This window comes from Vombatus ursinus, unplaced genomic scaffold, assembly GCF_900497805.2.
Source record: "Vombatus ursinus unplaced genomic scaffold, bare-nosed wombat genome assembly UNPS02015255.1, whole genome shotgun sequence".
In the NCBI taxonomy this organism is placed as follows: Eukaryota; Metazoa; Chordata; class Mammalia; order Diprotodontia; family Vombatidae; genus Vombatus; species Vombatus ursinus.
The window spans coordinates 1,271,925-1,295,455 of NW_020955033.1; the positions used below are offsets into that span (position 1 = coordinate 1,271,925).

A 23,531-nucleotide genomic window follows, 5' to 3' on the forward strand; every position below is an offset into this window, starting at 1 on the left:
GTCTCACCCAGGGTCATAAAGGTAGTAACTGGAAGACATGAAATTTGAGTCTGGGTCCTATGACTGAATCCATCGTTCTTTCCACTGTACCACAAATCAACTCGTCCTCATTTCATTTATCATATGAAAAATATCTGTTGCCTGATTATTTTTTTCAGCAGAGATGGTCTCAGCTTAGAGTTATATGTATAAGCTACAGTCTATTTATTTCTATATGTATTATATATGAAATATGTGTTTATTTATATGTTCTCCCAGGTCCAGGCAACCTACATTTTCACCTCAGGGTTGTAAGGGTATCCTGAAGAATTTGGGAGTGTCTCCTCATTAGTGTCATCAATTCAAGCTGCTAGTGACTGTTTCCCTCAATTGTTACACAGTAATACTCTGTGCATAAATATGCAAAAAAATTAACTATCTTCCTTAGAATTCTGTCCATGACAGTACATCCACTTTTGTTTTTTTTTCCCACTAAAAATTCTTACTCTATTGTTGGGTAATAGCATACATTTTCCTATGCTCTGTTCTTGTTTTTTTCTTACTGAGAATCTTCCATTCCATGGTGAAATCTGTTGGTAATGACCTTGTTATAGAAGATATGACATAGGGATTTCTCATCCGATTTTATCATGTTGTAATATGGAGAATCTGAACTGATCTAGCCTTTCATTTTTACTGCCGTTTAGGCTTTTGTGCAAATAAAAGTTCTTCCACAACCCTTTCTGTTCATTAGTCCTTGCTGATCTCAGTTTACAGCCTCCAGTGGAAATAATCCCTTATCCCTTTGATAGCTGTAGAAGTCAGAGTCTAAAAGGAGTTTTAAATTAGGTCCTTTGATTTTCATTCGAGAAGATTTTCTCATAGTGTCTTTAATCAGGTTTTCATATTTATTTTTTGTTGATTATACTATGCTTCAACCATCCCAGCAAGGGCCCCTTTTGTAAATATTATTAGCAGTTAAACTGCATATAGTATCTATTTACTTCCCAAACTGTTTCCTACCAAAGGCTAATAAATCCCTCCTTTTTATTTACATTGTAGATATATTTGATAAATCTCTGACTTCTCCCAGTAAAATATTTGCAGATACCTGAGATGATATGTGAGCTCTAGAGAAGAATTATTTTATTGATTATTCAAAAGAATTTTCTACAAGAACACCCCCAATAATTTTAATAAACTACGTTAACAGTCTCTGAGTAAAATGTTTCTATTAATGATGTGGCATGAGTATCATTGAACCTATGTTTTTACATACACCAAAATCTGACCACCTACTCTAAAAAACAAACAAACAAAAAAAACCCAACTAAACTAACTTCACACATATCAGGGAGTTCCAGCAAGGAAAATCCTTTCACCAGTACAGATCAGTAAACTTTCTGTGACTTAAAGATTTGCCTCAGGCAATGAGAGGTTAAGCGACTTGTCCAGGGGTGGGGGAACATGTGGCCTCTGAGGCCATGTGTGGCCTTCTAGGTCCTTGGGTGTGGCCGTCTGAGTGAGTCTAAGTTTTACAGAATCCTTTTATTAAGGGGATTTGTTCTGTGAAATTTGGATTCAGTCAAAGGGCCACACTTAAGGACCTGGAGGGCCACATGCAGCCTTGAGGCCACAGGTTCCCCACCCCTGGACTTGTCCATGGTTGCACAACTATTTGGTGTCAAAACAGAACTTGACCAGAGGTCTTCCTGACCACAAGGTCAGCCTTCTTTATCTACTACGTCATGATGTCTCTCTAATCATTCTTTATCCAAATCTTTTCTACTTGTTCCCTTACCCAATCTCATCACAGGATACAAATATGGGGAAGAGAATTGCCATGATAGAAGCCCAAGAATTGAGAGATGGGTATCACGTTCCTGAGCAACTTTCCTCTTCTGTGCCTTTCCCCAGCAACTCCATAGGACATATAATCAAACTCACTAATTATATGATACCTTGTAATTCTTTCAGTTATTAATGAATGAATGAATGCCTCATATTTATATTATAGTCACTGTAATAATTTATATTTATATAGAGTTTTAAGGTTTATAACCTGTTTTTCTACAATAACCCCATGAGATAGGTAGTACCCACCTCACAGTGTTATTGCGAGATTTAAGTGAGATAATGGATGTAAAGTGCAGTGCAAACTTTAAAGAACTTTACACATATAGATTATTACTATTACTATTATTTTATACTTTTATTTATTTATGCTATTATTAAACTTTTCTTTTAATGGAGTTTGGAGACAGTCTGGGGACAAGTTGTTACCCTGCTATATTCTTTTTATGTTTAATGTCCCATTAACTACTATGCAGCTGGATAAAAAGGCTACTTTTTGTAAATGAATAAAAGTCTTAGAATGTAAACGTATCCATTATAAACTCACTGACAGCATATTTGGGACAATTCCAGAAGGACATAAGTCAACAGAGATGATGGATACTTCATTCTGTTCCCAATATGATTTTGATTTCTTCTGCTTAGTCTCTAGATTCTGATAGCTTTTCATTCCATGTAGTATGAAGATTAAGTGAATTTAATGTGGTGACATCTAGCAATACATTGTTCTTAAATTTTATGGATCACAAATTTATCTCCCACATTTTATAGCTGAGAAAATGGAGGCTGAGGGGCAGCTAGGTGGCACAGTGGATAGAGCACCGGCCCTAGAGTCAGCAGGACCTGAGTATAATTGGCTTCAGACACTTTACAGTTACTATCTGTGTGACCCTAGGCAAGTTGCTTAACCTCAATTGCCTCATCAAAAACAAACAAACAAACAAACAAAAAAAGAAAATGGAGGCTGAGAATGATTAAGTAACTTGCCTAGATCACATAATGATAGAGGCAGAATTTCAACTGAGAATTCCTAACTTTAAGTCTTGAGCTCTAACGACTATGCCACCTTTCTGTCCAATGTTATGTCTTTGTAACAGTGAAGAGCAACTTTGTTCACGATGATGTTCTGGTTCCAGGGCTATTTATTTGATGATGAAGATGATGACACCCATTCTACAGATTAGGAAACCATTATCTCCCTAGATAGATTGTTAGCTTTTGATGGCAGGTATGATGTCTTAAGTTTCTTGTTTCCTCCTTTCTTTCTCTCTTTGTTCTCATTCTTTTCTCCCCAATGTCATACATGCTGGGGCATAGTAGTGAAGTCCAAGCAGGAACTCAGTAAATCTTTGTTGAATGATGGCATGAATGCTCACACTGGTCATCAAGGATTCCTCGGGGAGTTTTGCTCAGACAACTGATTTTTTAAAAGTATAAAAATACAACAATGAAGTAAAAATAAGTAGATATCAGAGGCTGAATTTGGGGGCATAGCCATAGATCTCCTTTTCTATAAAACTTCATGATATAAAAGAGACTAATTGTTCCAGGTTAATTTCCTGAGGATGGCAAACTTATGTAAACATATATATGTGTACATATAAATACACCCATATACACACATAATGTGTGGATACATACACATCTGGGTATGTATTTATACATACACATATGTATTTATGTATGTATTTTAAATGTTATTAAGATCAGAATTCTCATAGAAACAGCCACTACCCCAATTTGGGGGGGTCTAGCAAGGTGATAATGGTAGAATATGGCGTTATGGTGTAGGATTCTGGGATTCAAAGTTGTGACTCCTTTAATATGACAGGATAAATGTGACTGCTGCACCCATGGAAAGTCCCTACTATGTGCCAGCCGGGCACTATGCTAAGCACTTTACAAATATTATATCATTTGGTCCTCCAAACAAACCCTGGTGGTAAGTACTATTATTTTTCCTATTTACAGTTGAGGAAACTGAGGCAGACAGAGGTTAAGTTACTCACCCTGGGTCACACAGCTAGTAAGTGTTTGAGGTCAGATTTAAACTCAGGTCTTCCTAACTCTGGGCCCAGAGCTATAGTCACTATGCCATCTAGCTGCCTCTCAAAGGGAAACTGAGAACAACTCTATCTTGTAGCTTCTCATCTTGTTGCTACAGGGACCTGACTTAACTGTCAGCCACCTAGCTTCTTTTATTCTGACTCAGAGTCATTCTTTTTTCCATGTCAAACTTAGCCTTTTTGTCTCTCTTCCTTAACTCAGGACCCATTAACTTGCCTTTGTTGGTGACTCTTCCCTTGACTCTGATATTTTAGCTCTTCTAGAAACCCTGTTATTCAACCTAACCTCCTGGCGCACATAGTCATGGTGATTCCCAAACATTTCAGTTTCCCAGCCAAGATCCAACCAGCAGCGTTGTTAGCACACACTTCACGTTTCTATAGGGTAGCACCACATTTTACATGCTCTTGATCCTACCCTGTCTTACCTACTGAGGACTGCATTCCCGTCATCTGTTCCTCGCCAGTCTCTTCATCAGCTCCTTACCTTCTGTCTTTAAGCATTTTTGCAATCTTTCCTGTCTTAAAATTTTTTTAACATGACCTTTCCATTTATTCCAGATAAGCCCTTAAAACCTGTTGCCTCTTTTTCCTTACCATTAATGCCTTCCTAAACCCATGACAATCTGGCTTTGGCACTCCACTAATTTATTGCAACTCCTTTTTCCTAAATCAGCAACATCCTCCCACCCAGACCCAGTGGGATTTTCTCAAACATCATGCTCCTTTATCTCTCTGCTTCACTTGACATGCTTTCTTGTTTCTAAGTTCATACAATCACCATCCTAAACGTCATTAGCTAATACAAAAAGCTACTCATCTTTCTGACTTCCCTACTTAAAATCCATAGTTAGGATCATAAATTTTACGATTTAAAAATATTTTTATCTTTTTTTTATATTATCTTCATTTCTGAATATATCTTTAACCCCTCTGCTACCCAGGGTTCCATCCTTTGAAATAAGGAATAACAGAAAAGTAAAAAGAAAAAAGGGGATTCAGGTAAACCAATGAATATATCAACTATCTCTGATATACATGTAACTATTTCACACTCATACTTCGCTACCTCAAAAAGGAAGAGAGGGAGGTTCATTTTCTCAACTTTTTTCTAGGGACAAGCTTGGTCACAACAATTGCACAGTATTCAGTCTTGTTGTTATTGCTGTTCTTTTCACTTACATTGTCATGGGGAATATTATTTTCCTGCTTCTGCTTACTTCACTATATGGAAGTTAGGATCATAAGACAGAACTAGAAATGGCCATAAGGTCATTCCATCATCTTAGCCCAAACCTATCATCTTATTGATGTTGAGACTGAGAGGCCCAGAGAAGGAAACTGTGTATAGACACAGGCAGTAACTAATATATTTTGGCCTTAAACTCAGGCCCTTTGACTCTAGACTCGGTCTATTTTCAAATTGTGTCAGTCACACCACCTTTTACTCATTCTCCCATGCTTAAACCTATGTATTATCTGTGACTCTTCTGTCTCCCTGACCTCTTATTTTCAATGTTATCAAGTACCATTGAGTTTGGTTCTGCCATATCTCTCACATCTCTCTTTTCCTTTTTATTCCTATTGTCACTTTCTTTTATTCTTATTGTCACTCTATTGTCCTCATTACCTGGATTGTTCCATCGATCATATAACTATTCTTCTTACAACAGCTTCCACTTGTCTACCATATAAAGTTCAAAATACTTAACCTGGCACCCCTTTCACCCCTCCAACATACTCAGCACATATACATGAAATCATAAGGACAGAAAGGACTTTACAGGGCCGTATAGGATCAAATGAGATATTTGCAAAGCTTTTAGTACAGTGCCTGCCACATAGTAGATACTTAATAAATTTGTGTTTCCTTCTTTCCTTTTTCCAACTTTCATTTTTTAGACAGTGAAACTGTGGTCCCCAGGCCTTAAGTGACTTGGCTAAAATCATATATTCAAATAAGTTCAGGTTGAGACTTGAACCTAGGTCTTCTGACTCTGGATTTTTACACCATTCCCCACTGCCTTATCTAAAATGTCCTCTCCTCTTTTTTTTTTTCTGTCAATCTAAATCCCATACTTCAAGGTCCAACTCAAGACTCTATTCTCCTACTGAAGCTTTTCCTAACCCTGAACCAAGAAAAGAATATATGCATCCCCCCAACCCCTACCAACTTTGATCTCTTACTTCAAATTTCCCCAGTAAATAGACATGAAGTCTGAACCATACTATCATTCATGGACTTAATTATGCACAGCTTTGGAATTGTTCTCTGTTTCATCAATACGGTGTCTGTTTTAATTCAATTGTTTACTATTTTATATTTACTTGCTGTTCATTCTATATAACCTTTAGGGGGAGTGAACTGATTTTGATGAAATTTGGTACAATGCAAAAGGGCATCAAGACACCCCTTAAATTCAACATGTGATTCAGCCTGTTGTATTAAAACAAAATTATCGCTGATAAAAATGTTCAAATGGACATATAGTTTGCTATTTTTTAAGTGATTTCCAATGAAATTTAGCACTTGGATAGAAATTAAAGATTGAGGTTTACAATTCATAGTTACCTCCATGGTAAGAAATAAAGTATTATAATACCTTTATCAGTAGGTCAAAGATCTATGATTTCATCAGTGTGGGAATTCCCTCTACCACATTGTATCACTGCCTGTCTACCTTATTCATAAGTTCATTGATTTAGAGAAACATTTAGAGAAGGAGCCACAGAAAAGATTTTGTCTGACCCCCTCATTTTACAGTCAATGAATTAAAGCTCATAGAAGCTAAAGCACTTGCCCAAGGTCACACAGACTAGAAGGATCAGTTGGCAAGGCTTAGAGAGTTTCTAAAAGCTGAGAGGTTGCACAGCTAGTAAATCTTGGAGATGAGATTTGAACCCAGCTTTTCCTGACTCCAAGTCTAGCACTTTAAGCTTCAGTTACGTAGTACTTAGGATGCCTTTCTATTTCAGTTACATAGTACTTAAGAAATCTTCTCCCTAGAACAATAACTCATCTAGGGGCAGTAATCAACTTTTACTATAGTCAATTACCAAATGATGTGCAGCCTTCCCAATCTCCAGGCTAATATGGGCATTGACCACGATTAGGGAAATACTGGCATTTGCTTGCTCTCATTAGCAAGTGCCTCTGGAGTCCTTTTTCTAGCAGTCCTGCTGTTGATTAAAATAGGCTAATAGGAAACCCCAGAGTACTAGAGTGTCTCAAGCTGCCATTAGTGCTCCCAGGGTAGCTCTTCACAGGTCCAGCTAATGTCATACTTTCTCCTGCTGGTTCCTGTTTTTGCCATTGTTGTTTGTGTTGTATTTGTGACTCTACAATCTTCATGGTTTTGGTCTTCGCCAGTATATTTAGGGTGCTTGACTGAACAGAGGCCTTTTTGATGTTTTCTTTTTTAATTCTTTTCTGTAGTTATTAAAAGTTATATATACCAAATATGCAGTTCTAAAAATGGAGAACCTGAAAATGGTAATCCTTATTTTAAATTGTGGGTTTTTTTTTTGTTGTTATTGTTGTTCAGTCATGTCTGACTCTCTGTGACCCTCATTTAGGATTTTCTTGGCAAAGGTACTGGAATGATTTGCCATTTTCTTCTCCAGCTCATTTTACAGATGAAGAGCTGAGGCAAACAGGGTTAAGTGAGTTGCCTAGGGTCACACAGCTAATAAGTGTCTGAGGCCAGATTTGAAATCAGGAAGATGAGTCTTCCTAACTTCAAGCCCAGTGCTCTATCCACGGCATCACCTGTCTTGAATTGTGTATAAGACTTTGGATACTTAATAAGAGGTCATTCTGTGATGGACACTAGACATGTTAGCCGTAGAAATGGGGGAAAAACTCACCAAGCTGAGGCATGGGATCACATATTTAGGGCTAAGAGGGATTGTAAAGGTCATCTAGTCCAATCCCCTTGTTTACAGCTGAAGAACCTGAGACACATAGGCTTAATTGATTTGACCAAGGTTAGATAGGCAGTAGGAGAAAGGATTTCTGACTCCAACACCAGTGCTTTTTCCATTGTACCCCAATGCCTCCTTGCACACTGGAGCTCAATTTTTATGAAATTTGGTACAATGCAAAAGGGCATCAAGATATCTCTTAAATCGAATTTGTTTGGATTTGAAGGGTTGTTTTTACCCTCTAACAAATGAACCAAATAGTCACATTCAGTTTTGGGGGTTCTCAGAATAGATATGATATTCACTAATCAAATGTACTTTACAAGTTATGGATATTTAAGGTTCTTTTTAAATGACCCTATGATTTTGATCATTTGATAATAAGAAAGGGACTTGATAATAAGTTATATTTGTATTGGCAAATAAATAATTTCATTGAGATTCATAATATTTGTATTCTCTATACCAGTTCTTTATTTTAATCTAGTCTTTACGGAGTTAACTATCTGTTCTTTATACCTTCCCCCCAAACCCAAATTTATTTAAGAGAATCTGGTCATAGTGTTCTAATATCATTTACACTTGCTAGCAAAGAAAGGCCAGATAAGTAAATAATTTAAAGGGGTTCAAAGTGAGTTACTTCCGTTATTGTAAATTTAACCCTAATGAAAATGTGACGTATTCTAGGCTGTTACATAACTGTCTCCTCTTGACAAATTGCCACACATCTGTCAAAGGAGCTGGGGGACATTGTCTTTTCAGGAATATCCAGCTCAAAGTAATTCTGCCAAAAGGTGATTCTACTTAAGTTTTCAATCTGAGCTAATGTCTCAGCAAATGCCTACTTGGCACAGATCTTGCTGGAGGAACTGTACTGTGCACATGAGCCAGGAGAGCCCAAGCTTGAGGGCAAAAGAAAAAAATTGAGGCTTCATGTCCATGATCTTTTGGGACTTCACAAGTTAAAGCTAGCTGTCTATATGGATGAAAGCACAATTTTGTTAAAGGAAACATATGGAAAATTTTTTAAAGTATCTGGGATAACAAGAGGCAAACATTTTGTATCATAATCACAATTAATTATGTTTAAATTAATCATGCAAGTCATGTTAAAAAAAATCCAAATTCTACTATGTAGTAGCAAATGGTCTAAAGAGTAGTAAATTTGTAATTAGAGGACTTGGATCAGAATCCAGGTTATGCCATTTACTACTACTTTATTCTGTGACATCACCTCATTACTACCATCCACCTCAACCCAACCTCCTTATGTCTCAATCTAAAGCTACCTACATCTTCCCATGCTCTCTGTAATTCTTGCTTGGCAGGCAACACCATCTGCTGCCTTTGCTCCTTGCTTTTATCTTAAATCTCTTCCTTTCCTACTCTTTTCATCTTCTGGCTTTCACTGAGCGCTACCTCCTGATAAAAGACTCCTTGACCAACCTTTCCAGCACTGGTTGACTTTCCCTCATTTTCTATCCCCACCCCACCATTGGTAGGAATGGGGGATTTTGAATATTTCTAGCTCCTCATTACCACATCCAGGTTCTCTCTCTCTCTTTCCCTCTTCACCATCACTCAGTAACCTTTCCTCCTCTGATGTTGACTTAACCATGTCTACCACCCAATCAAAATTCTAGTAGCTGTTGACTACTGACTTCTGGAAAACTCCCCTTCTTTCCTTAATGAGTTCATTAACTGGCTTGCAGTCTTTCTCTCTTGTTCTCTCCACTCCTGCTTTCATACTAGGGAACTTCAATATACATATTGCTATTCCCTCAAACATTCCCTCAAAACCCCTTGGGGAAGCTAGGTGGTACAGTGGATAAAGTACTAGGCCTGGAATCAGGAAGACTCTTCTTCCTGAGTTCAAATCTGGCCTCAGACACTTACTAGCTATGTAACCTTGGGCAAGTCACTTAACCCTGTTTGCCTCAGTTTTTTCATCTGTAAAATGAGCTGGAGAAGGAAATAGCAAGTCACTTCAGTATCTTTGCCAAGAAAACCCCAAATGGGGTCATGAAGAGCCTGACACGACTGAACAACTGAAGAGCAAACACCTTTACCCCCCAGTTTCCCAACTTGCCCATTTCCCATGACCTACTCCTCCAGCCCGCTTCAGCTACACAGAGATGGTTGTGCCCTTGATCTTGCCATCATCCACAAATGTTCCCTTTCCATGTTCATGAACTCTAAAATTCCCTTATCTGATCACAATGTGTTGTTATTCCACATCTCCCTCTGCCTTGCAACCTCCAATCTGTTCTTCATCCTTACTGTGACCTCCAATCGTTTGACCCCTCAGTTCTTTTCCAAACCATCACCTTGCTCTTGCTACATTTTTCTCCTTTTCTCATCTTGACTCCTTAGTAAATGAGTTCAACTCTATACTGTCCTCTTTCTCTTGAATTCCTTCCCCCTTGTCATACTGCTGATTGTAGCCCGTCAAGCCTTGCTCCCATATTACTTCTACCATCTTTTCTCCAGCTCACATGCTGCTGAACAAAGCTGGAGAAAATCATAAAACCTTGCTAACCAAATCCACTACAAATGTATGCTATGTAATCTCAACTGGGGCCCTCATTGCAGCAAAGCAATCTTTTTATACCCTTAATTGACTCACTATTTACTTACTACAATATCTTTTCCAAACCTTTTCAGCGCTCATCAAATTTCCCATAGCTTTCCCTCTTCCCCTCCTCTCAACTGAGAACCTTGACTCATATTTGACTGAAAAAATTGAGGCCATTGCCAAGTTTCCTCTTCTTACCCACTCTTTAACTTACATCTCCCAGATGCCTTCTGCCACTATCTCCATCTTTACCATCTCACAGCCTGAGATAGCTCTTTTCCTTGCCAAGGCAAACCCTCTATATGCACAAATAATTCCATTCCATTCCATATTTTCCAGAAGATTGACCCTTCTATCACTCCCAGTCTTTCATTTATTTTCAATCACTCTTATGTCTACTGGTCACCTCCCTACTTCCTATAAACATGTCCATGTCTCCCCTATTCTCAAAAACACTCATTTGATCCATCCATCTTCACTATCATCCCTTCTCTCTCCTGCCTTTTGTGGCTAAGGCCCTCAAGAAGGCCACCTACAATAGGTGCCTCTTCTCACTCACTTCTTAACTCTCTACAGTTTGGTTTCTGACCACATCATTTTACCAAGACTACTCTTGATCTCTTAATTGGCCAATTTAATGTCACTGTTGACCATCCTTTTCTCCTTGATACTCTCTTCTCTCTGGGTTTACAGGACATGACTCTGTCCTGGTTTTCCTCCTACCTATCTGCTTCTTCTCAGTCTCCTTTGCTGGATCTCCATCCAAGTGACACCTTCTAATCATGGGTGTCCCATATAGCTATGTCTAGGGCCCTCTTTTCTCTCTCTACACTACTTCACTTAGTGATTTCATCAGCTCCCATGGATTCAACTATCATCTCTATGCTGATTATTCTCAAATTTACTTATTCAGCCAGAACTTTTCTCCTGACCTCCAATCTCAAATTTCCAACTGTCTATTGGATAACTTGAACTGGATATACCATAGAAATATTAAATGCAACATGTCTAAATTGAACTTATTATTCTCTCTCCCAAACCTTCCCCTCTTTCTAACTTTCTTATTACTATTAAGGGTACCACCATCCTCCCAGCCATCTGGGCTCACAATCTAGGTGTCTTCCTCTACTCCTCACTCTCACCCCTCAGATGTAATCTATTGCCAAGGCCTGCCAATTTTACCTTCATAACATTCTTGACTCACCCTCTTCTCTCCTCTGAGATGGCTGCCAGCCTGGTACAGGCTCTCATCACCAAATGTCTGGCCTATTGCAACAGTCTGCTGATTGGTTACCCTGCCACAAGTCTCTCCTCATTCCAGTCCATCCTCCACTGGGCTGTCAAAGTGATGTTCCTAAATGCAGGTCTACTCAATAAATGTCAGTGGTTTCCTATTACCTTCAGGCTCTAATATAAAATCTTCTTTTTGTTGTTCAAAGCTCTTCATGATTTGCCCCTTCCTTACCTTTCCAGTCTTCTTATACCTTGTCTCCCCCACCCCCCATCCCTCTGCTCTAGCCACATACTCTATTATCCAGTGATACTGGCCTCCATGCTTGACTCTGGTATTTCCATTGGCTGTGCCCTATGCCTGGAATGTTCTCTGTCTTTTTGCTTATACTTCCTGGCTTCCTTGGCTTCTTTCAAGTTCCAACTAAAATCCTACCTTCTACAGGAAGACTTTCTCAATCTTCTTTAATTGTAGTGTCCTCTTATTGACTATCTCCAATTTCCCATGTATGTATCCTGTTTGCATGTAGTTATCTGCATATTATCTTCCCCATTAGACTGAGAATTCCTTGAGAACAGGGATTATGTTTTGCTTTTCTTTGAATCCCCAATGGGTATCACACAGCTTGGTACATGGTAAGTACTTAATAAGTGTTTATTTACTGATTCACTGACTATATCCCTTGGGGTCTCAGTTTCCATGAGGAAATTGGGCTAGATGACCACTAAGGTACTTTCAGCTCTAAATCTAATCATAATCTACAGTTTAAAAAAACCCAGTGGCTTGAAAGAACACATGCTGTTTCCAAAGGTGATAAGGACAAGGCTTGGATCTGTAGTTTCATTGGTATGGGGAACTCCCACGTTAGGAAACTCCCTCTATAGATTTAATTCAGCAACTTCTCTGCAACTTGGAGTCTTAACAGAGACGCCTAGACAACCATTAGGTTAAGTGATTTGCCCATGGTGATACAGCCATTATGTGTTAGAGGCAGGACCAGAATCCAGGTCTTCTAGGCTTCAATTCTAGCTCTATCCATTATGACATACTACACCTCTATTTTCAATTTTCGGTTTTAAAAAATGTCTAATTTTAAATTAGGAATTACATTAAGTTCTAGAATAATCTGATTCCCTGGGTACAATAGAATCCACTCAATATGGAGAAGCATTCATCCCTTCACACGAAGTGATAAATGGAATTAGTTAAAAAGAAAGAAAGAAAGAGTTGTTTATAGTGATAGAAATGTGTGTCCATAGCTCTGGGACTTGATATCATCAATGAGCAAAGAAGAGAACAATATACATGTATCTTAAAAGCAAACCATGTAGAGTACCCAGAGTAATAACTTCTTTATTCCATGGATTACTTCATATACTTCTGTATTAGCTAAGAATGGGTTTCCTTAAGCTCCTAAACTATTGATTCCCTAATTTTGTTCAGATATATTGGCAATGGTCAGCTATGAAAGAATTTTCTTTAATGCATCCCTAGATAGATTTACACAAATAAAGAGACGATCACTTGCTCCTCCTGTCCCATGAATGAATAGCTGGGTTCTGCACGGGTCTACTAAAGTTTGCATAACCTGAAAGGATGGGTGACAAGGGTGATGAAGATAAAACCTCCTTGCAAATACTGCTGCATTCTCTTAGAAATGTTTGGTTTCACCAACTTCACAACAGGAAAATAAAACACATTCCTGGTTGTTTAATTGCCAAAATACAGCTTCAAGGAGTGGTCAGGGCAGTTTTTCATTTCAATTAGTCACAAACCCAGATAAAACAGGCAACAGAAAAAAGAGGAGCAGGAAAGAAGGGATTCTTTTTTTCCTCCACGGTTGAGCTGGTGCTTGGGTTGGATCCTCCTCAAGCCCACTATAACTTTGAGCAAGTCTTGTCTAAATTGGAATTTCTTACCCTACAATCAATAGAATCTCAAGTTGGAGCTCCTACTAGATGAGAAAAAAAGTTACGTCTTTATTTTCACTAACCTCTAACTGAAATTTAGCATTTTCTCCAATTATTTTAAAACCATTATTCCAAGAATGTCCCTAGCCTTCACCACATTGCTAAAGGAGTTCATGACACACAAAGAAGGCTAAAAACTCCTGGTCTATATAATTACAACAGGTATTGAAAAAGTATTTTCAAATCCTAAGTGAAATTAATTGTTAATTAAAAGTAAGCACCTCAGATCAGAAACCATTGTCTTTAATGATCATTGAGAACAATCATACGAAATATCATTTTTTGGACAAATGATCATACTAATTATATTTTAAAAATTAATCTCTGTGCAAATAGCTAAGAAAATGATCAAGTATATTGGAGATAAGTTAACTTATTCTACACATTCCTAATCATACTTATATCTTATTGAGCATTCAGTCACATCCCACTTTATTGTGAATGGCCTCCAAAATCCCATTCAACTGTACTATGAACTGACTCACAACATACAGTGTTGTCTACACTCTCTAACAGCACAATGTAGCTTACTGAGTACAGACTTGCATGGTGCCAGATTAGTCAATGACTCACACACATATTGTACTGAATGTTAAGCTCTGACTCATTCTAAACTGTATTAGGAGCTGATTGACATTGTACTTGTTTGAATACTAGCTCACATCATGACTCACCTGGTGGTGTGTTGGGTACCAATTCACAACATTTCCCTTTGGACAATGATTCACACTGATCATATTGGGATCTGACTTCTTTTTCATAATGCTTTAAGAGCCTCATATACTGGACTGCATTTGGGAGTGAAATAGTAAGCTATGTTCCTTGATATGGTATGTGAATCTATCTGAGTATATGTGGTACATGCTCTTGAAATTCAAACTAAAGAGTATTACCCATTTCATCCACTGGAAAAATAACCTTGGTTTTTCTTCCTGAAGGGTTCAGCCATAATTCTTTGAAACTACTTTTCCTGGAAGGCATCATTTCCTTAAATAACTTCGCAATGCCAGACACTCATTTGAAAAATTCTGCAATGTTATTCCTAAAATATTCACATTAGAGATGCTTTTTAAAATGTGTTATTGGACCAACTTGCCATAGAATTTGGTATTCCCTATGTGGACATAGTAGAAGATGATTTTTTTCATTCATTTTATTAAATATCATGAAGTAAGATGAATGAGTTATGGATAGACTATTGGTTAATAATAGGACTATGTTCCTGCCACCTTCTGTGGCCCACAACGGTCCAGGATAATGGCATTCCCCTGCAAGTGGCTACAAAGCTTCTTTCTACAAGAGCTGATATGTATTCTGCAATTTAAGAAAGAATCAAAATGAATTCCAATTTAAAATTACTATATTATATTGGGGCTGCAGGGGACTAATTAATGAGTGCTGTCATTGTATGGAATAAGCAACACTTTGGATAACTGGAATGGTGGGGAATGGACCTCGAATTTTAATCCTGGTTTGTCTCTAGTTTCCTCTATAACCTTAGGCAAGTCTTTGAATCTTGTCTTTTAACTAGTGCAATGGACCATATTAAGCCCAAGTAATATAGAAGTCCAAATTGGTTGAACCTGTGGTTTTTTTCATAGTGGAAAAAAGCATCTGTGTACCATTTTTATTTAAAAAAAACCAAATGATTGTGTTTTGTTCTTATATAATACCATTAACTCTAAGTTGCCTTAAAGAATAGGGGACTTGTAAATAAGAAAACATCAATGTGATATAGTGGAAAAACCTAGAGTGGGAAACAAGAGACAAAAGTTCTAATCTTGGTATTGCCTCTACCACTGTGTGATATTGTGCAGTGACTTATACTATCTTAGCCTCAGATTTCTACTGTGTTAAAATTAGGGGAGTTTGAATAGATGTTTTCTGAAGCTTTCTCCAGCTCTAAGATGCTGTGATTTTTACATTAAGGACATTTTAATTAATGTGAGACCAAAGTGGTATTAACCATCCAACCAACCAACCAGTCAATCAAAAAACATTAAGTGTTTACTATGTGCTGGGTACCATGGTAGGCTCTGAGGATACAAAGACATTTAGTTTCTTTAAATAAAACAGATAATGCAGTAACTAGACAATGCAACTAGGAGTAGCCTAAAGACCTCCTTGTGCTAGATATGGAGACTTCATAGAGAAGATTGACGGCATCTCCTTGAGGGGGTAAAGTAGTCTGATCAACTTGACAAGGTTAAAGGATGAGTGCTTTGTTCTGTCTTTAAAAAAAAACCAAACCTCTCTATGGAATATGTATACATCCTCATTAATACCATATATAAGTAGATTTATTGAGTCAAGGATATTGAAGGTCTGAACCTTACTCTTGGACTCAGGCCTATAAAGGGAGCAATCAGGTCTGACAAAGAAGCAGACTAAGTAATCAGATCAGAGGTGAGATGAACTGAGATGTGCACAGAGCAGGGATGAGTCAGTCCCCTGTGGGGAAACAGAGACATGCAAGGAGCTCAGTCCTATGGATGACAAAGGTACTAAATGGCTCCAGAGAAGAAGAGGGAACCACTTATCCCAAGCAATAGCAGTAGTTGGGAGCACTGGGTGGAGTGGCAAGAGTTCCTGGATCTGGACTCCTAGAGAGAATGGGGGGATTCCTGGACAATATTGAGTTCTTGTACTCAGGAAGAGCAGAGAAGGAAGAAAGGAAGTTAGGAAAGGAGGGAGGGAGGGATAGAGAGAAAGGAAAGGAGGGAAGCAAGGAGAGAAGGAGGGAGGAAGAGAGGAAAGAAGGGAAAGAGAGAGACAGGGAGGGAGAGAAATAGGGAGGGAGACAGGAAGTGAGAGAGGAAAGGAAAGAGGGAGGAAAAAAAGGAAGGAAGGAAGGAGGGAGAGACAAGGGAAGGAGGGAGGGAAGGAGGAAGGAAGGAAACAAGTATTTATTAAGTGTTTACTGTATGCTGGAGTGCTAAGTGCTGGAGATACAAAGACAAGTAAAAGAAAGGCAGTCCCTGCCCTCAAGGAGCTTACATTCTACTGGGGGAAGACAACTCACAAAAGGAAACTAAAAAGGGGAAAGTTGATGATTTGAAGTTACTCACCACAGGGCCATGGTTTCGAAGCAAGCACATGGTTCCCAAACTGGAGAAGCAACAAGGGACTAAGTCACAAGGAAAAGGAGTAAAGTTAGACCACTTGATGTGTGCATACTACACAAGTTTAATAGGAAAGAGAGTTAACTTTCTAGCAATCACAAATGCAAAATTCCCTTTGGGAGGAACACAAAACCTTAGGGCAGCACTGTAAGTCTAGAGGACTGCCAAGGTACCTGAAGAAAAGAAGGGCTCACCAGGGAGAAAGGGTCTTTTTTTCTATTGGCTTCAAGTGTTTTTCCTGCCATGGTAGTCTCAATCATAGGGTGTAGCTATGAGGCTGAAGTACTACATAGGTTCCTGAGTGGAAAGTAATACTTCCTAGAGAGAGAAAGAGAGTTATCCTTAATTATTCATGAGCTCTTGTGTGTGTGGGGGGGGGTATGTGTGTGGGCGTTTTAATACTTTCTGGGGAGTGAAATATAAGCCGTTCATACACATTGATACACATATACAAGCATTCACATTACCAGACCTGTAATCTCATAAGTAGTTACCAGCAAAGGACTTTCTTTCATATATGTGTATATGTATGTATATACATATGTATACATGTGTGTGTGTGTATATATATATATATACACACATATATATACATATACATATATACAAAGCCTGCTTGTGGCAATTTTACCCATATCTGTAGAGACCTTTGAGCTATAGTCTGATTTTTCTCAAAAAAATTCCTAGATGGGATCAAAATGATCGAAATTATAAGGAACCCAGGGGCATGAGCCAAATAGAGATTTTGAGACCTCCTTCCCTCCCCCCAGATTGAACTTGGCCTAGTAAACTTAAAGCATGAAGTGCTGGAACTCAGGTTATAGCAATATCTAAATGAAGATAATTTCTATCCAATATGTTAAGGGTCAGAATGCATTTTCTATGTATATATTTCTAATGATATAGCCTAATTCTATCAATGACCTATTTGAAAGACATGGTATAAAGGATATCCTTAAGGAAATGTATAATTGGAAAAAAGATGAGTCAGAAATGTGGTAAGAGTAATGGGTAGTAGATAGACAACTAGAGTGATTCACTGATGCCCACAAAAAGTGCAAAGTAAGAACACCTAGAAGAAGGCCTTCAGCACACTGAGTGGATCCTCTTCAAATGAGAAGATGGGTTATTTTTTACATCAATGGAGAGACTACCCAGTTTGTTTCTGGAAGTTACATGAATAAGATAAACCAACATTATTTGACATAACTTCAAGGCATTTGAAATAAGGATATTTCAAATTCTGAAGAAATGCATTCTATTTGAAATGATTTAGAAGGAGAAACTGACATGGAAGAAATACATCTCTTTCTCTAAGTTTTCCACTTTATTATGGAAGATAATTTGTTATAAGAATAGCCTAAAGTTGATTGAAAAAATTTCAGGAATACACAATACCTAACAAACTATGTAATATATTAAAATGTGCATTTGGAGCCTGAACCTCCCATGTTTTGAAGTATATATAAATTCACTTTTGAGGGAGTGCTATGGTCAAATATGTTTGACCAGGGCTATTTTTTATATTTCTTTAAATCCTACATTGCCTAGTATAAGTATTCATTAAAAGTTTGTTGATTTTTAGAAAAAAATATGTATGAAAATTTCCACTATGTTTAATTTAATAACTTAATTTAATAGTTTTCTATAGAGAACTGATTCAAATTTATAATACTGAGAGCTATTCTGCAGTAGATAAATTGTCAAAAGATATGAACAAACAGTTTTCAAAGGAAAAAAAATCCAAGGTATCAATAACCTTATGAAAAAATGCTCTAAATTACTAAAAATTAGAGAAATGTACATTAAAACACCTCAGTTACATCATATTTGCAAATGTGACAAAAGGGAAAAATTATCAATATTGGAAGGGCTGTGGGAAAATAGGCACAATAGTGCTCTGTTGGTGGAGCTGTGAAGTGATAAAACCATTCTGGAAAGCAATTTGGATCTTATTAGACATATTGGACTGTATGTCCTGTAGACTTCTTAAACTCAGTATGTCCCAAAATGGACTTATCATCTTCTCCCCAAAACTTCCCCCCTTCCTAACTTCCCTATTACTATTGAAGGTACCACCATTCTCCCAGTCACCAGGCTCACAACCTAGGTGACATCCTCAATTCTTCATTCTCACTCCTCTCCCCAAATCCAATCTGTTGTCAAAATTTGTCATTTGTATCTTCCAAACAGCTTTTGTATATATGCCCACTATTCTTCACTGAAATTGACACCACCCCGGTGCAGGCCGTAAACACCTCACACCTGGGTTATTACAATAGTCTGCTGATTGGGCTCCCTGCCTCCAGTCTCTCCCCACTCCAATCCATCCTCCACTCAGATGTGAAATTTATCTTTCTAAAATGCATATTTGACCTTACCACACCCACCCATACCCACCTTCATTCAATAAATTCCAAGGGCTTCTTATTATCTTCAGGATCAAATATAAAATCCTCTGTTTGACTTTTGAAGTCCTTCATTACTTGGCCCCTTCCTACCTTTCCAGTCTTCTTTCACCCTACAGTCCAAGTACCCTGCAGTGTACTAACACTGGCTTTTTTTGCTGTTCCTCAAACAAGACACTCATCTCCTAGCTCTGACGGTTTTCACTGGCTGTCTCTAATTCTTGGAATTTTCTCTTTCCTCATCTCCTCCTTCTACTTTCCTGGCTCCCTTCAAATTTCAGTTAAAGTCCCACCTTCTGCAAGAAGCCTTTTCCAGTCTTCCTTAGTATTACTACCTTTCCTCTGAGACTGTCTCCAATTTATCCTGTATAGATATCATTTGTATGTAGTTGTTTGCATGTTGTCTCCCCCATGAGACTGTGAGCTTCTTGAGAACCTTTCCTTTCTGCATCCCCATCATTTGACATAATGCCTGGCATATAAGTATGTGCCAAATAAATGCTAGTTGACTGGGTATACCACTACTAGGGCTATATCCCAGAGAGATCCAAGAAAAAGGGGAAAAAAACCCTGTGTGTACAAACATTTATAATAGCTCTTTTTGTATTAGCCCCAAACTGGAAACTAAGGGATTGCATTATTGTTGGGAAATGGCTAAACAAATTATGGTATATGAATGTAACAGAATTTATTGTACCATAAAAAAGGATGAGTGGACAATTTCAGAGGAAACTGGGAAGACCTCTATGAACTAATTCGGAGTGAAGTGAGCAGAGTTAGAATAATTATTATGCAATGACAATGAAATTGTAGAGAAAGATAACTTTGAAAGACTTTAGAACTCTAATCATTATAATGATAAACCATGAGTACAGATGACTGAAGATGAAGCATGACACCCACCTTCTCCCAGAGAGGTGATAGACTTAAGAGGAAGACTGAGAAATACATTTTTGGACATTGAATATTTTACTGGACTGCTCAATTTATTATGAGTTTTATTTGTCATTTTAAAATTGTTCAATGAGGCAGTGGGATGGAGATATAATAAATGCATAAATAAATCTTTTTCAAAAGATACAATAGTTTCACACACACACCCCCATTCCGGTCATTTTAATTTGAATTACAAAATAAGGAGTAGATACTATGTATAAATGTAATGCCCAAAGGTTAAGAAGCATCTTTAAAATACATTTCAGTTGTATGTTGACTATGTCTGTCTGCTTCATACACTTCCTTCCTCTCTCTCTCAGTGTGGGTATTGAGTGCTTCTTTACCCAAGTTGGGTATTGAGTACTAGAATCAAGAAGGCGTGTTCAGGTTCTGCCTCTGATATATACTTTCTGTGTAACCCTCTGAATACTCCTACACTAAGGAAATTGCAGAACTCTTCTTTTTCTATTTCAGAGAAAAGTATTTTCATGATATTGGCTTGTTTCAAGAACATGATTTCAAACCCGTTGTGCCAGCCAACAAATTAGCAGAAGTGCAGTGATATAAATTAGGGTGTGAGCAAAAAAATAACTTTAATAAAAATCATAAATTGCCACTCATAGGTCTGGTACCTTTCAGTTTACAGCCATCAGATACGTTATCACAACCAACACTGCCAAGCTTTCAAAGGATTGCCGGACTGCATGGTGTAGTGGGTAAAGTTCTGGGTTTAGAGTAAGGGAGATCTGGGTTTGATTTATGCCGCAGATAATTCATAGTTGGGTGTCCTTGGTCAAGTCACTTAACCTCTCTGGGCTTCATATATAGTGCAATGGGTGGAACACAGTGACCTCCAAAGTCCCTTCCAGTTCTAAGATGTTGTTTAATCATTATTTCAGTGGTGTCCTCTCTTCCTTGCCCCTTTTTTGGGCTTTCTTTGGCAAAGATACTGGAGTGTCCTTCTCCCACTTATTTTACAGATGAGGAAACTAAGGCAAACAGGGTTAAGTGATTTGCTCAGGGTCATACAGCTAGTGTGTAAGGCAAGATTTGAACTAAGATCTTCCTGACTCCAGGCCTGGAGCTTTCTGCATTGGGACACCTAGCAGCCCACAGTTAAAGTGTATGAGCCTATAAAATCTTCAGCCTTTAACTGACAAAGCTAACATACAATATGGAAGTGGGATACTTGGGTAGTAGAATACAAAGCCACTGAAAATACTGCTATGAACTCTGGAAGAAGCTCTCCACCTTTGACATTTTAAGTGCCAGGGATGCTGAGGTAAATTTTTTTTTGTGAAAAAAAAAGATACTCTATAACTGCTAATATAATTCCTCTGCCCACTGATCAGTGAGGGGTGAGAAAGAGTGTACACATATCAGTTCAGGAGAGAAATCCTCAGGATACCAAGTAATTGAGGCTGCCTGGAAGCAGGTGGGGAAGGCAGCTGCAATTAGTAAGCCCCACGAAGTGACCTCTGGAGGGGAAGAATGAGTATTGCCTCTGCCCTTTGCTGAGTAGGGAAAGTAATGAGGGAGGATTTTCCCATTGACTCTTCCAAAGTGAAAGCTGTTAAGCTGTTTCTGTAGCAACTTCTCCTTCTCCACTCTCGTGGCACAGCTAGTTGCCTCAAGCCTAGCTAACTCTCGCTAGGAGATCGCTCTCTTCAACAACCGTCCCCCGCCACCCCCTTCCATAATCTTCCCTGCTGCCTGTCTTTCAGTTAAAGGGTTCATATTAGAACGCTAGCCGCCCCCTCTCTTTCACTTTTGTCTCTGGTTTCCTGGTGGAAGATTCTTTCCTACTGGACGTCTCTGGATCAGCCTCCTTTCTCTTCTAAATTCCGGAAACCCACTCATCGCCTGTCTTCCCTTCCTCCCACCTCCCACCCCCACCCCCACCCCCAACACTAGAGCTTGGGGATTACTGTCCTCAGGGCTCACTCGTCTCTTTCACACGGTTCTGGGGTGGCAGGGGGAGGCACTCTTCCTAGGGCAGAATGAGGCCACAGGCTCCTGCACTGTAGACTCCACTTCTGCCCCTTGGAGGTGGGAGCCCTTATTCCCCCTCCCCTCATGCCAGTGGCCTCAAGACCATTAGCTGCCGTCTCCCCGCAGCTCCTGCACCTTACAGTTACAAACTTCCTCTAGTTCGGCTCGTAGCTCCTCGATCTTTCAGCTGAGGGGTGTGGAAGGCTAATAATTCACGGGTTTGTTCAAGGAAGGGTTGTCGAAACTCCCCAATCCCACACGTCTGGGAGGACTCAGTTTATTAATGTCTTAGATTTTCACTCCTTAGAGACCTGAAGTACAGCTGTCTGAAAATGCAGTAAAGACTCCCGTCCTCCTCAGAATACCTGAAATCAGAGGCATCTAACTTCTTTCATCACTTTTCCGACCTGCTTCCTCCTCCTTTCCTCCTCCACTCCGCACCCCCAATTCCCTCTTCTCCAGAAGAGACATAGTTTATTCTTCGGGTGGTTGTTGTTGTCGCTTTGGTCTTCCTTACTAACAGTTGCACCTAAACTCTCCCACCCCCATTGACTGTCAAGTTCGAGAATCATTTTCTCCCCTTCTAGGCTCCTGGAATGTCCTTTAGTTTGTTAAAACGCATTTTGCAGTTTAAATGCAAAGCTATTCGGCTCCCCTCACCATCCCACCTCCTTCCTAGTAATTAATCCATTTAAGCTAGAGTCAGTTTAATTCTGCAATCGCTAGGTAGACCCACACAAATAATCCATCTAATGACCGCACCCCCACCCCATAGACATTCAACTCATTAAAAAAAAAAAACAAAACTCAAATCCAAGCACTTAAAAATGAATGGAGGAAAGTAAAGGACGGAAAGAATGACCCCTCGACGCCGTACACCTCTTTTTGGGGAAAAAAAAAGTGCCTTCCTTGCGGGAAAAAAGGGGCTGTATTCTACAAAGAGAAGCGGCAAGAAGCTTCTCTCCTCATGCACCCAACAGAGAAAATAAAGCTGAGGACCCCTAACCCCCGCCTCCGCCCAGTGTCGGCTCGAGAACTTCCCCACCCCGAAGGTAGTCCACTTTGTTCCGCAACTTTAGGGAGGGAAAGGAAGGGAAGCTGGGGTGTTTGGCGGTGGCGGGGCAAAGGATCGGGGGAGAGAAGCTATCGGTACTTACAATTTCACCATCAGTACTGGGAGACAGATGGAAATCTTTGCCTTGATCGGATCGGTTAGCCGCGGGCTCCTCACCCAGGGACGGCGGCTCGCCAGCCATGCGCATGCGTCCCCCAGCTTTTCTATTTTTTATTTTTTTTTAATATTGATGATTGTTATTCTTACTATAGTGGCTGTCCCACTCACTCCATTGCCTCCTCCCGCCCACACCTCTTTACTCCTACTCTCTACTCCCTTCCTTTCTGACTACAAACAAAAATAAATAAAGGTCCTCGCTGCAGTTAATCCTACTCCTCTGCCAGCTATCTGGGCTTCCCA

At 39.0% G+C, this 23,531-nt stretch overlaps 1 protein-coding gene across 2 annotated transcripts in view; it reads right to left on the reverse strand.

The window, feature by feature from the left end:
- Positions 1 to 23,531, reverse strand: part of LOC114031904 (regulator of G-protein signaling 20-like) — a 126,395-nt gene that overhangs the window by 62,562 nt on the left and 40,302 nt on the right. Inside the window, exon 1 of one of the 2 annotated variants that reach the window (XM_027847103.1) lies at positions 23,215 to 23,319. The exons of the other annotated variant lie outside the window; for it this stretch is intronic. Within the exon in view, the coding sequence (XP_027702904.1) occupies positions 23,215 to 23,319 (105 nt within the window). Of the gene's footprint in view, positions 1 to 23,214; positions 23,320 to 23,531 lie in introns of those variants that run through there. 2 annotated transcript variants of the gene reach the window in all.